Below are 15,722 nucleotides of genomic sequence, written 5' to 3'. Positions count from 1 at the left end.
TTCTAGATAAATGAAATGGCATTAGCAAAGTATACAGCAGGGTTTTGAAATAAATAATTTTGATTAGAGCCGAGGGTTTGTGTTGGGCAGGAAATGGTTAAACAAGTATTTTGGGGTCAGGTTTTGGAAACCCTGAATATCTGGAAGAGATCTGGATCTTGCTTTGTAGGCTTATGGGCCTGTAATTGGGGTACACATTCTTATGAAGGCACAGCTAAATGACAAATGCAAGTCCATGGGATTAACATGACACATCTCCCAGGAATATCACTTTTTTGTTTTAGGGAGGAAATAACTATTTTTATATGAAGTGGATTTATGAAGTAGAAAACAGAATTCATGTGCAATTTTAAGGTAAGATTCTTAGATTTAAGATAAAATCCTAATAAGATTCTAATATCTTTCTCTTTCTCCCTTGCCTTTCACTTCTCTTCATTCCTCAGCTATTTGTAAAGCCTCCTCAGACAACCTTTTTTTGTTGTCTTTGCATTTTTGCATTCCTTTTTCTTTGGGATGGTTTTGGTCACTGCCTCCTGTGACGCTTCTGAATTCAGTGCTGCAGAAGACTCTTAAAGATTCCCTTGGACTGCAAGATCAAACCAGTCAATCCTAAAGGAAATCAACCCTGAATATTCATTGGAAGGACTGATGCTGAAGATGAAGCTCCAATACTTTGGCCACCTAATGCAAGGAGACACCTCATTTGGAAAAGACCCTGATGCTGGGAAAGACTGAAGGCAAAAGGAGAAGGGGACAGCAGAGAATGAGGTGGTTAGACAGTATCACCAACTCAATAGACATGAATTTGATCAAACTCTAGGAGATACTGAAGGACAGGGAAGCTTGGCGTGCTGCAGTCCATGGAGTCACATAGAATCAGACATGACTAAGCAAATGAACCACAACAAAGCACAGATAATCTCACTTCTTCCACAAATATCCTAGTAAATGGAGGCCTTTTCTCTGAAATCTTGCAGCATCACTGTCTGGACCCCTTCAACTGGCACTTAGCAATTAAAGACAGAAAAATAAATCCAGCAAATTATAAAACTAAAATAGTGAAAAACCATAGCAAAAATTCCAAGAGCACCAAAGATAGCTTATTGCTTTTAGTGAATTACTACAAAATCTCTAGACCAAGAGGTTACACTGAACTAGTATAAATTTTACTGAGAGCAAGTATATACATTTCTTGTGTCAGGGTTACTTACTGTAGTATAATCTATTTACACACTGTCAATCTAGTATCAGCATGTTTTCATGCTTGTACTTTTTCTTCCTAATAGCATAACTCATGGTAATTGATTAACTTATTCAACTTAATTAACTTAATCAAAATTTTGATTAACTTAATCAAAAATGCATTCATGAATCAGTATTTATTATGTATCTAATTACTTCTTTATAAAGTCTGTTCCAAATATATTGTTACATATTCCACATTTTGTTATAGAATAATCAGATGTCTTTTTTCCCCATAAGAACCACAAGCATTGTACTTATGCATTTACTAAGTGATCATCCAACACAGTTCTGAAAATAGAAAAGAAAGTAACCAAATGTTGGTCCTTTTATCAAAGTCCAAAGTGTTTTCATGGCAAATCAAACAGGGCAAAATTACTCAACTGGTGTGAAATGTGCAGTTCAAGGTCATGAAAATAAGATTAACAATCTCCCTAGTAAGCCTTTATAAAATGAGGTTTCAATGACATTTTAGAAAATATAAAATCAAGGATTCCATCTCAAACATAAAACTATTTTTCTAAATTCGTATGTGTAATCCCAAGGACAATCATACGTCTAACAGCATGATTACATTTATTTGACAAAGCAGTAACCTACAACCTTAAAGATTTAAGACTCTGTTTATCTTTAAATAAGCAACTAAGCCTAACACTAATGACTAACTTTTATCAAGCATTTAATATGTGCCAGGTACTTTCCAACACCTTAATCCAGGGAGATACTGAAGGCTCTCAGTATAATGAGTAAACCAAGAACAAAAAATACATCGGAAATAAGAACTCCATTGCAAAATAAATGCAAACAGAATTTCTAGGAAAATGGTGAACAGGCTCCAAGACAACAACTGTACAGTAAGCCAAGTGAGCCTTGAAAACTTCCCCTGTTATACTAACTTATAATTTAGTTGCAAAGGGACTAAGGAAGGTACAAGAGAGGAAATAATCTGATGGATTTTACTGTATTGCAAAAAGCTTTATAGAGATGACAAGTATTTTTTTTCAAGGTTTATGCAAGTATATGTATTTTTTTAAGGAAGAGGATATCAGAGTTAAATCTTCGCCATCTATAGCAATCAGTAGATATTTTAAATTGAAAAAGAATCAAGACACAGCAGCATGAACATGTTATTTAAAAACAAGGAATAAAACAACAAAAGTAGGAGCAAAAACTGATAGAACATAAAGTCACTATTGACAATAGTGACTGACAACAAAGATTAGACATCAAGGTAGGGAAAGGATGGTTGGAACAAGATGAAGGACCTCTGCTTTTAATTTTAAGCCTTATGGCACAAACTGAACTCTAAGTATACTCATATAATTTGTTTAAAATCTATATATGTAAATAAATTTTAAAAGATAAACAGAAAAATGAAAGAAAAGACCCTTCAAAGTCCCCAATTTTCATTTTACCTGTCTCTGAAACAATCCAAGTAGAAGAAAGATAGATACATACAAGTTAGGAATGTTCTGCATGAGTCATATACTAGATAAGAGACAGGGTTGATAACATCTAAGTTGTTCAATACCAACCATGGCTCACTTTTTTATTCCCTGTTCTTTTAAGTGGCCATATGTATATATACACATATATCTATATAGATAAAATAAAATATATATAAAGTTTATAGGCTGGATGAAGCACAAGCTGGAATCACGATTGCCAGGAGAAATATCAATAACCTCAGATATGCAGATGACACCACCCTTATGGCAGAAACTGAAGAAGAACTAAAGAGCCTCTTGATGAAAGTAAAAGAGAAGAGTGAAAAATTTGACTTAAAACTCAACATTGAGAAATCTAAAATCATGGCATCTGGTCCCATCACTTCATGGGAAATAGATGGGGAAACAGTGGAAACAATGACAGACTTTATTTTTGGGGGCTCCAAAATCACTGCAGATGGTGACTGCAGCCATGAAACTAAAAAGACGTTTACTCCTTGGAAGAAAAGTTATGACCAATCTAGACAGCATATTAAAAAGCAGAGACATTACTTTGCTAAAGGTCCATTTAGTCAAAGCTATGGTTTTTACAGTAGTCATGTATGGATATAAGAGTTGGACTATAAAGAAGGTTAAGCACTGAAGAACTGATGCTTTTGAACTGTGCTGCTGGAGAAGAATCTTGAGAGTCCCTTGGACTCTGAGGAGATACAACCAGTCCATCCTAAAGGAAATCAGTCCTGAATATTCACTGGAAGGACTGATGCTGAAGCTGAAACTTCAATACTTTGGCCACCTGATGCAAAGAACTGACTCATGTGAAAAGACCCTGATGCTGAGAAAGATTGAAGGCAGGAGGAGAAGGGGATGACAGAGGATGAGATGGCTGGATGGCATCAGCAACTCAATGGACATGAGTTTGAGTAAACTCCAGGAGTTGGCAATGGACAGGGAGGCCTGGTGTGCTGCAGTCCATGGGGTCGCAAAGAGTCAGACACGACTGAGCAGCTGAACTGAACTGAATTGAAAACTTATAGGAGAATATTTGTATCACCTCTTTTTTTTTAAACATTTTTTTTTTAAATTTTACACATGTTTCTTTTAAAAGCAGTATATATTTCATTTACCCTATATTCCAGGAGTTTTACTCACATTAAGTGCCAATCACATGCAATGTTTTGTGCTCTATACACTCACAAAAGAAGACAGGTATCATCCCATATTTGATTAATAAAACTGAGTGCCAATAAACTAAGTCATTTGTTCTAAGCAACTAAACAGTGAACAGTGGAGTCAGATACTGTACCCATACCAGTGCGACTCCAAATCCCATTCATACCACCATCCAGTGTCTTACTTCTTTACACAATGAGTAAGTATTACTGTGTACTCTCCACAGGCTAGCACACTATTATGCTGGAGATAAAGTGGTAAACAAAAGAGACAAGCCCTTGCCCTTTACAGTAATTACATTCATATAACAATTCAATACATATTGTAATGCCAGATAATGATAAATATAAGGAAGCATAAAAGCTGAAGGAGAGAAGCAATGGATCTTTTACATAGGGTGATGAGAATGACCTTTAAGTAGATACATGACTGAATAAGGAATCAAGTCATGTGACAATCTGGCAAAAGATAGGCAAAGAGAAGAAAAAAATAAAAAAATCTTGGGCAGAATTTTGTTTATTCAAGGATGAATAAAAAGGCCATTGAGGCTAAAATGAGCAAGGTAGAGATTAGTAGGATACGAAGTTAGAGAAAGGAAGGAGCTAGATCACATAGTCTTATAGCCATCATTATTTTTCTGCTTAAAATAGAAGACATTGGAGGACTTTAAGGCATGGGACCAAATGATCAGATTTATATCTTTTAAAAATCTCTCTGACTACAACCTTGAGAACTGACTGAGGCATGGGTAGAAGTAAGAAGATCAAATTTTAAAATGTACACAAAATTCTAGATCAGCAGCCATCTAGGATTCTAGTACCTAGTTCTATTGATTATCAACCATTTGAAATGCAGCGCATCTGAATTGAAATGTACTTTAAGTGTAAAATACACACCAGATTTTGAAGATAAAGGAGTGGAAAAAGGCAAAAGAATTTTTGACATTTACTATGTGGTATAATGACACTATCTTAGATATACTGTACTAAACAACCTATGATTATAATTAATTTATTTGTTTATTGTTTTAATATAGAAACTATAAAACTGAAAATTACAAATGCGGCTCCCATTATATTTCTGTTTGACAGTGCTGATCTGGATGGTGACAAGTAGAATTTCAAAGGTGGAGGAGGTAAGGAGTATTGGATTTGGGATTCATTTTGAAGCAGAGCCTACAAAACTTCTTGGAGGAGTAAATGTGAGGAATACAAAAAAAGAGAAGTCATTTTGATCCCAAAAATTTTGCCTCAGGAACTGGGTAAATGGTGGGGAAATATACTAAAGTGAGGAAGTTGACGCAGAAACTTGTGTCTCAGGTGCCCTGCTGGATACCCCAACAGACATGTCAAGTCCTGATCTCAGCATTCACAAACAAAGGGGACCTCAGTCATAGAGAACATGTAAACGGTACCCCTGGAGTTATGCAGCGTTCAGTCTAAAATCCTATCCAACAACCTCATGTCGAGTATTCTGAGTAATACAGAAAGTGAAAGTGAAGTCGCTCAGTCATGTCTGACTCTTTGCGACCCCATGGACTAAAGCCTACCAGGCTCCTCAGTCCATGGAATTTTCCAGGCAAGAGTACTGGAGTGGGTTGCCATTTCCTTCTCCAGGGGATCTTATAATATAGAATTACACCAAATACTGTTGATTAATTATTAGAACATAGTACAGGTACATACATTTAATTCATGTGTAATGTTAGATTCTGCCAATAAGAACATCTGAGGAAATACAGTAACTAGAAGTTCAAATGTTTTAACCTAGCAACCCACAATTCAAATGCTAGCTCCAACACAGTTAGGTATGAACTCTCTATCCCTCAGTTTACTCACTTCTAAAGTGAAGGTAATACCTACCTCAAGTTATGAGGATTAAAAAAGATAAAGTATGAAAGGTAATTAACATACCTGTTACACAGCAAGAGCTAAATGCATTACAGCTATTAGTAAAATCATAAAGTAAGAAATGAAATAAGTAGCAAAGCTACAAAGGATTTTGCAAGACTTTCATTCTATATTAATATTAGAATATACTGTACCTTACTTCAGAATTCTCCAAAATTAAAATGCGTTACCTGTAAGTAGTGTTTGGAACATAGACATCCCTTGCAGGAAACTCCAAAATTTCTCTAGTAGGTCTAACCCTACTGTCAGGGTAAAGCTTCACCTGAAGCAGCTCTGGGGTCAGGCAGTAATGGGGATTTTCAGGTGCAGGAGAAATGTCTATCTTCAGCTGAGCTGCATACAAAAATACAGTATAAAAAAAAATACATTATAAAAATAATGTAAACATGTCATACAAAGTGAAGTAACTCAGAAAAAGGAAAACAAGTATCATGTATTAATGCATGTGTATGGAATCTAGAAAGACGGTAACAGATGAGCCTGTTTGCAGAGCAGGAACAGACATGCAGTCATAGAGAACAGACATGAGGACGTGGAAGAGGGAGTGGGGAAAGAGAGGGTGAAACGAATTGAGAGAACAGAACTGACATATACTACCATGTGTAAAACACATAGTTAGTGGGGACCTGCTACATAACACAGAGAACTCAGCTCGGTGCTCTGTGATAGTGGGGGTCAGGGGAAGGGAAGCTCAAAAGGGAGGGGATATATGTATACACACAGCTGATTCACACTGTTGAACAGGAGAAGCTAACACAACACTGTAAAGCAATTATACACCAATAAAAAAGTTTAAATAAAATAAAAAGTAATAATAAATAACAACCTCACACTGAAGTATTTTTGGAAGGATTTAAATCCTACTTCTTCAAGAAGCCTGGAAAGAAACCAAAACTGCTATCACCTCAGACCGCTAAACTATTTCATCATATCAAATCTCAAACTACTAATACAGATATAAAAAGATAAAATACTAAATGCTTACTGAATGAATCAATGGAAAGGAAGGAAGAGGCAAAGGAGAAGGAAAAAAACACAGGAATCTTATAGGGAAACAAGCCAACATTTCAAAGATGAAATGATTTAGCTTAAACTTTTGTGCTCATGCTCAGTCATGTCCAACTCTTAAGAGACCCTAGGGACTAGAGCCCTCCAGCTCTGTCCATGGGATTCTCCAAGCAAGATTACTGGAGTGGGTTGCTATGCTCACCACCAGGGGGTCTTCCCGACCCAGGGATCAAACCCGCATCTCCTTTGTCTCCTACATTACCACTGGGCCACAGGAAAAGTGCCAGTTTAAACTTAAACTTGGTTGTGGTTCACTCGCTCAGTCAAGTCTGACTCTGCGACCCCATGGACCGCAGAACGCCAGGCTTCCCTGTCCTTCACCATCTCCAGGAGTTTGCTCAAACTTGGTAGACTTCAAAATAGTTTTACTCTGGAATAGTCTGCTCTGATCACAATATAAACCTATTTCTGAATATCTATCATTACATGTATTTTTCTTCCCTCTAGAAAATAATTTTAAGCTACAATATTATTCATCATTCTCATTTCAGTACTCAAATTATCAAAGGTACTGAAGCCGGCATCCAGACTGTTAGACTACATGACAGCAGAACAGTACAATGAAGAAGACTGGCAGGTAGTGAGCACAGAAAGACATACAGGTCAGATACGAGAAAAAAGAACACATCATTACAAAAAATACAACTTTTAATGATGATAATAGCTGTCATCATGTGTACACAAAAATGTTTAAATACCCGTAATAGGTCTTAGTCGCCGTAAAACAGAAGATGGCCTTCTCATATCAGCAAGGAACTTGTACAGATCTTCATCACTTAAGCGATCTCCTTCCTAATATTAAAAATAGAGGAAAAAGTATTTGATTAAAAAAATGTAGTACACCAAAAATAAATTTATACTGCCTATTAATTAATCCTGCCCTTCTTCTTTCAATTTAGTCTAGATGAAAAGTTCAATTAACACAATTATGATTAAAAATAAATACGCTAAATTATTTTCTTCTTTCTATGCTTTTATGTTGTATTAAGCTATAATATTGCTATCTATGTTTTAACTTTATAGATTTATTTACAGCTCATTATCTATGTTTATAAGGTACTACAGGGCATTCTAAAATATAGAAAAATCAATGCAAGTTAGAAGCGGATGAAGAAAAATATGAATATAGACATAAAAGACATATATGTGTATATATATACACATATATATCTAAATGTGAATATAGACATAAAAGACATGTATGTGTGTATATATATACACATATATATCTAAATGACAGTCTTTAAATTTGTTACACTTGTGTTTTCATTTGTCTTTGCAACTTTATATTGCCAAATTTCTTAAAAGCAAAATACAGAGCATTGGCTAAATTTGAAAATGAAAAGAAGGAAATAACAACAAAAAATTAAACTTAAAAAAACCACAACTATCCTGATAATATGACTAAAAAGAAAACTCTAAAAGGACCTCAATCAATGGGAAGACACACACAAAAAACAAGACCAGGTCTAATTAACAAAGAATTTCCAATTTACTGTAATTTTTTTTTCTTATAGTTAAAATAGGCAGTGATTGACTTTTTTCTTTTATTTAAGAGTCAGTCTTTAGATTTTATTAATCAAAATCTCCTGCATTTGACATCTTTTTTTTTAATGCATAGTTCACATAGTATCTTTTTATCTTATTTGGTAATAAATATATTTAAGCCTCCTTTATTACAGTCAGTTCACCTTGAGCCAGATCCCGGTAGTTCACTATTGTATTCTAAGCAGGATACAGAACAGATCTTCTTTTATCCCATTATTTTAAATAGTGATTTTTACTTTCTAAGTGGTTAGAGAATTTTGTTAATACTTGTATAAATGGTTTTTAGCTTTACTGAGTTATAGTTAGAGAATTTGACTTCATGAAGATTTTTTCAGTGACCTAATATACGACTAAACTATTGTAAATGTTCTATTAGTATATTCTCTCCTTTTGAGTACAGAAATTAATACAGATCTTTAAATTTAAATGGCCCTTATTTAGAATACATTCAGATTATTTCAAGACTCAGTTATTTCTGTCTACTTAACTTGTTAAACCAATTATAGTAATGGCCTCCATTCTTTTTACTCCCTGTTTCCATGCCTTTTGCTACATGGGACATAATTCCCTTCCCGAGGGTTGGCCATGTGACTTGTTCTAACCAGTAAACAAACATTTTATAGAGACTTGAAAAACGCTTGCAAAAGTAAGCTTGCTCCCTCTCTGGAACTTCTGTCACTGCCATAACAATATGACCAAGCTGGCCTGCTAGATGTTAAAAGTGAGCAACGTGTAAAAAGCCTGAATCATTTCAGTTTTCCCAGCAGAAGTCAGTCTAGATCAACTGACTCTCATCAATCTCCAAACCCATGAATAAGCCTAGTTGACACTCATTCCTCCACACTGCATGTTCACTGCTGTGTGCTCCTGAAGCAACACATAACTTCTATACCTGTCAACAATAGAACAAATATACTTGTAATGTATGGATTTAATTTTTATTTTTAAATCTTTATGCATTTCTAGTCATTTTGGCCTGACACATTTCAAATCTGTACATAAACACTCCCGATTACTATATCAAATCATGGACAGTAATCACTCATCAATTAAAAAAACAAAATGAGAAAAAACCTTGCCTTCTGTATCTTATTTAGGAGAAACTTGTACATTGAATTCTACTTTATTAAACTTGTAATGTCTGTTTTTTTACTTAATTTGCACTTGCCTGATACATAATATTCAAGCTATTTATAAAAATACTTATAAAAATCATACATGTTAAGTTAAAAATTACAGAACTGCACAAAAGTTAGGTGTAAGTGCTTTCCATTTCTCCATATATCCAGAAACCATCATTTTTTAAGTTTTTATCATTACTTTGTTCCAGTTTCTAGTTACTAGTCTTCAATAGGGTTCTGTAGATAATGAATGCTCAAAAAATATTTATTGGATAAGTAGGTAGGTGGGTGGATTGATGCTCAGTACGAGGTGAATGCTCAAAATGCATCTGTTGAATCAACAGGTGGGTGGGTGGTTGGATGACTTGTTGATTTATGATTACAATAGTAGTTCAATAATAAAGTAGGCTGAATTAAACCCAAAAGGAATTGAGGAAATAGTGGCAAAAGTGGTATACCAGTTGAAGAAGGAAAAAGAGAAACATTATAGCTACAAGTAAACAAGTAACAAGTAAATCTATTGACCTCTTTCCACAGCTAAGTTTGGCCTATTACCTCATCCAAGTAACACTATGGCGTTTTCTAGACTCTTTCTGGCACTATTACCATAATAAGAAGACCCTTACCACTTCAGACACTTCTTACCTGCTTTGTTTTCCATTTGAGTCTCTCAGAGCAGCTACCTGTGAATACTACTGATACATAACTATGAAAAGGGCTTCAACTAGGTGACTACCTGCCAAATCACAACACAACCTGCCCTAAACACCTTGCCCTCTCAAGTTAGAAGGTGTCACTAGGCCAGGATTTTCTTCCTATTTAGAGTAACACCTCAGAAGGAGAAATTTTGAGATAATATTTAGCCTTTTCCTTTAATCTGCTCCAAAATATATGCATGGTACCCTTCAACAGTTTGTCACACAAATACAAATTTTCTCCCATTCTTATTATAGTTCTGGTTGTCTAGTTACTTTAGACAGACTTCAAAAATTTTCTGATATTGATTCAGAGTATAAAATTCATTTTACATTAAAATCCAGTAGCACATACATCATGTAAGGACATGCAGACAGGTATGCACACACACAAAACTTAAAGGGAAAAAAGCCTACTGAAGCAATACTTAACTTCATGAAGTGCAAGGCACTATTAATTTTTTATTCAACTTGTTTCTTTTTTTTTTAAGCTGAGTGTTATTTACTAAATTTATATTACCATTAATGGATCATGACCAGCATTTGAAAACTACTGATCTGACTCACAAGTTTCAACAGAAAATATACTTGCAAAGAACAAAATATCTTTGATCAAGAACTGTTTAGACTTATAAACTCACCTATAAAAATAATTTTAGCACAAAAATGAACTACTAGAGCCTAAAATTTCTATTCCTATACCATGGATGTGGTATTTCAGGTCAAAAACAAACTTGGGTGGTGAAGACAGACATAATCCCACTAAGTTTAATGGACTAAGAAAACTCATAAACCATCAATGCTTAAGAAAAGTTAAAATATTAAAATTAAGAAATAGGATACAGATGCAGATGACTGATTTTGAAGCAATACTAGTCAACATCAACATTTAAATAAATATGATAAAACAACAGGTATAATATTAATTATTTTTTCTTATACTTTTTATTTTTACTCTTAATGCTTTTTTAACTTCTTGAAAGCACAATCAATTATTACATGTACATGTACTACATGGACAATTATGATTTTTCTGGAGTCAAGAAAAATGTATGTACAAGTAGCCCACTAGAATTCCTCCATGACAGAACAATACCTGCTTAAAAAAATTTGTTACTGTGAGAGTAGCAGGTCGAAAGCTGGTCAAGTTACAAGCATCATCTCCACTTGTTGTCCTTTCAAGTGATCTTCTTCCAACAATACTAGAATTCCTCCTCTCAGACCAAGACCCCTTTCGTTCTACCAAGAAAAAAAGTAAGATATTCATTTCCATGCTATTTAAAATGTACCAGATTTACAAACACAAGAAACTATCCACTAAAGTTGAAAACTGTCCCTTCAGCATACTGATTAGTAGAAGAATTTAACTTCTGGAGAGATCTGTCAGGAAGCATTTCCTAAATCTTTGGGTTCTCTCTCTTTTTTGGGGGGGGTTCTCTCTTAAAACTTCTCCAGTGTAAAATAAATTGCTACCACATAAAGATTATGCAAATAAACAAAGATGAGCTATGAAAAGCACAAAGAGAGGCACTATGTATTTACTAGAAAATATTCACATAATGTAAATTTTAGTCACCTTATAATGGTCCCGCAGTCTTAGCACTTGAGTTTGAAACAGAATTTAAGATAATTTGCATTCAAAGTCTTTGCAAGATAAACTTATTATTCAAAACCAATAGAGCAACTATGTTGAAGATCAACAAGGAAATAGAAAACAAACAAAGCTATACACAAACTAGATCTAAAAGTCATCTACAGTCTATATTACACTAAACAAAAGTGTAATATAGATTCTTCTCAAGCACACACAGGAAATTCTCCAAGACAAGACTATACACTAAGCTATAGAACAAAACACAATAAATTCCAAGTGACTGAAATCATCTAAGATATGTTTTCCAAGAATAACAGAAATTAACCTATAAATCAATCACAAAAGAAAATTTGGGAAATTCATAAGCATGTGGAAATTAAATAGTGCACTTTTGAATAACTGACTAATCAAAGACAAAATAACAAGGGAAATTAAAAAACACTTAAGATATAGGAAAATGAATATATAAAATCCCCAAACATTTAATATATCACTAAGGAAGCTCTCATATGGAAATTTATAGTTGTAAATGTTTATATTAAAAAAGAAAGGTCTCTAATCAGTAACTTAAATTTACATCTTAGGAAACCAGAAAAAGAAGAGAAAGATAAATCCAAAGAAAACATTAGAAAGGGTATCAAAAAAAACAACAGTTGAGTGGAAATAAATGAAATATCAACTAGAAAAACAACAGGTAAAAAAAAAAAAAATCATTGAAACCAAACATGGACTCTTCAAAAAGATAACATTTTTAAAACTTTAAAGTGATAAAGAAAAAACTACATTAAAAGGACTCAAATTACTTAAATCAGGAATGAAAGAGGGGACAGCACTACAGATCTTAGAGAGAAAAAGGATTATACTGAAATACTACAAATACCTGTAGGTCAACAGTTAGATTAGACAATAAGATAATTGGAATGAAATGAGCATTTTTCTAGAAAGATATACATTACTGAAACTGACTCAAGAAGGGAGAGAAGATATGAATAGATCTAAAATAAGGTATCTAATTAGTAAAGAAAATACTCACCACAAAGAAAAAACCAAGCCAAAATGGCTTCACTACTGAAAACTTTCAAACTTTCAATGAAAAATTAACACCAGCTGTTTACAAACTCTTCCAAAAACAGAAATAAGAATCCACAATTCATTTCTATGACACCAGTATTATCCTGATACCAAAATCAGAGATTACAAGGAAGAAAAACTATACACCAATATCTCTCAGGAACATATTAATGGAAGCAAAATCACTATGCAAAATACTAGGAAACAGGTTCTAAATAAACACCTAAAAAAAATTATTAACATATATCATGACCAAGTGGGACTTCTCCCAGAAATTTAAGATTAGCTTAACATCCAAAATCAATCAATTGATGCAATACACCATATAAAAAGACTATAGGACAAAAACCAGACAAGTCATCTCAATAAATGCAGAGAAAGCATTTTATTAATATAAAATCCAATATTCTTCCCTGATAAAAAACACTCAAAAAGTTAGGACTAGAAAAGAACTTCCTCAAAATACTGTATTGCATCTACGGAAAATCTACAGCAAACATCATACTTGATAGTGAAAAGACTGAATGCATTCCCTCTAAGCCAGGAATAAGGTGAGGACTTATACACTAGGTTCTTGTCAAGATAATTAGAAAAGAAAAATAAAGACATTGAAATGGAAAAGGAAAAAGTAAACCAATTTTTATTTGCAGATGACATGACCTTGTATATGGAATCCAGAGAGGAAAAAAAAATAGAATTAAAAGGTTCAAAAAGGTTTCAAAGTACAAGATCAATATTAAAAAGCCACTTGTATTTCAACCTCTAGAAATGAACATTATAAAAATGAAATAAAGAAAACAATTCCATTTAAAATAGCATCAAAAAACACCTGAACATACATTTAACAACAGGAGGGCAAGACCTGTACAGTGAAAACTACAAAACACCATTTAAAAAAACTTAATAAGATCTAAATAAATGGAAAAACATTTCATGGATTGGAAGACTTAATATTGCTAGGAGTGAAACTCTCCCCAAATTGATCTACCAAATCAATGTAATTTCTATCAAAATTCCAGCTGCCTTTGTGCAGAAATTAATAGCAGATTCTAAACTTCTTATGAAAATACAAGAGCTCAAAATAGTCAAAAGATCTTGAAAAAGAATTGGAGGACGCACATTCCCCATTTCAAAATTTACTGCAAAGCTAAACTTATAAAGACAGTATAAAAATAGCATAAGCTTAGACATATCCATCAGGCTCTCTATCAGATCTAGTTCCTTAAATCTATTTCTCACTTCCACTGTATAGTCATAAGGGATTTGATTTAGGTCATACCTGAATGGTCTAGTGGTTATCCCTACTTTCTTCAGTTTAAGTCTGAATTTGGCAATAAGGATTTCATGATCTGAGCCACAGTCAGCTCCCGGTCTTGTTTTTGCTGACTGTATGGAGCTTCTCCATCTTAGGCTGCAAAGAATATAATCAATCTGATTTCAGTGTTGACCATCTGGTGATATCCATGTGTAGAGTCTTCTCTTGTGTTGTTGGAAGACGGTGTTTGCTATGACCAGTGCATTCTTTTGGCAAAACTCTATTAGCCTTTGCCCTGCTTCATTTTGTACTTCAAGGCCAAATTTGCTGTTACTCCAGGTGTTTATTGACTTCCTACTTTTGCATTCCAGTCCCCTATAATGAAAAGGACATCTTTTTGAGGTGTTAGTTCTAAAAGGTCTTGTAGGTCTTCATAAAACCGTTCAACTTCAGCTTCTTCAGTGTTACTGGTTGGGGCATAAGCCTGGATTACCGTGATATTGAATGGTTTGTCTTGGAAACGAACAGAGATCATTCTGTCATTTTTGAGATTGCATCCAAGTACTGCATTTCAGACTCCTGTTGACTATGATTGCTACTCCATTTCTTGTAAGGGATTCCTGCCCACAGTAGTAGATATAATGGTCATCTGAGTTACATTCACCCTTCCAGTCCATTTTAGTTCGCTGATTCCTAGAATGTCGACATTCACTCTTGCCATCTCCTGTTTGACCACTTCCAATTTGCCTTGATTCAAGGACCTAACATTCCAGGTTCCTATGCAATATTGCTCTTCACAGCATCAGACCTTGCTTCTATCACCAGTCACATCCATAACTGGGTATTGTTTTTGCTTTGGCTCCATCCCTTCATTCTTTCTGGAGTTATTTCTCCACTGATCTCCAGTAGCATATTGGGCACCTACCGACCTGGGGAGTTCCTCTTTCAGTGTCCTATCATTTTGCCTTTTCATACTGTTCATGGGGTTCTCAAGGCAAGAATACTGAAGTGGTTTGCCATTCCCTTCTCCAGTGGACCACATTCTGTCAGACCTCTTCACCATGACCCGACCGTCTTGGGTGGCCCCACACGGCATGGCTTAGTTTCATTGAGTTAGACAAGACTGTGGTTCATGTGATCAGATTGGCTAGTTTTCTGTGATTATGGTCCAAGCCAGGCTTCAGAAATACGTGAACCGAGAACTTCCAGATGTTCAAGCTGGTTTTAGAAAAGGCAGAGGAACCAGAGATCAAACTGCCAATATCCGCTGGATCATCAAAAAAGCAAGAGAGTTCCAGAAAAACATCTATTTCTGCTTTACTGACTAGGCCAGAGCCTTAGACTGTGTGGATCACAATAAACTGTGGAAAATTCTGAAAGAGATGGGATACCAGAACACCTGACCTGCCTCTTGAGAACCTGTACATAGGTTAGGAAGCAAGTTAGAACTGGACATGGAACAACAGACTGGTTCCAAGCAGGAAAAGGAGTACGTCAAGGCTGTATATTGTCACCCTGCTTATTTAACTTATATGCAGAGTACATCATGAGAAACACTGGGCTGGAAGAAGAACAAGCTGGAATCAAGATTGCTGGG

General features: G+C 34.7%; 1 protein-coding gene across 4 annotated transcripts in view; it reads right to left on the bottom strand.

Moving 5' to 3' along the window:
• The window catches only part of DOCK7 (dedicator of cytokinesis 7), a 188,494-nt gene that overhangs the window by 120,453 nt on the left and 52,319 nt on the right, over positions 1-15,722 (bottom strand). For all 4 annotated transcript variants that reach the window (XM_061121716.1, XM_061121717.1, XM_061121718.1 and 1 more), the window contains exons 12-14: positions 11,302-11,444; positions 7,540-7,633; positions 5,944-6,106 (exon numbers count right to left, since the gene is read on the bottom strand). In XM_061121716.1, coding sequence (XP_060977699.1) covers positions 5,944-6,106; positions 7,540-7,633; positions 11,302-11,444 — 400 coding nt within the window. The remainder of the gene's footprint in view (positions 1-5,943; positions 6,107-7,539; positions 7,634-11,301; positions 11,445-15,722) is intronic.

The sequence above is a fragment of the Dama dama genome, chromosome 20 (assembly GCF_033118175.1).
Source record: "Dama dama isolate Ldn47 chromosome 20, ASM3311817v1, whole genome shotgun sequence".
Classification (NCBI taxonomy): domain Eukaryota; kingdom Metazoa; phylum Chordata; class Mammalia; order Artiodactyla; family Cervidae; genus Dama; species Dama dama.
This window is presented reverse-complemented; position numbering and strand designations above follow the sequence as displayed.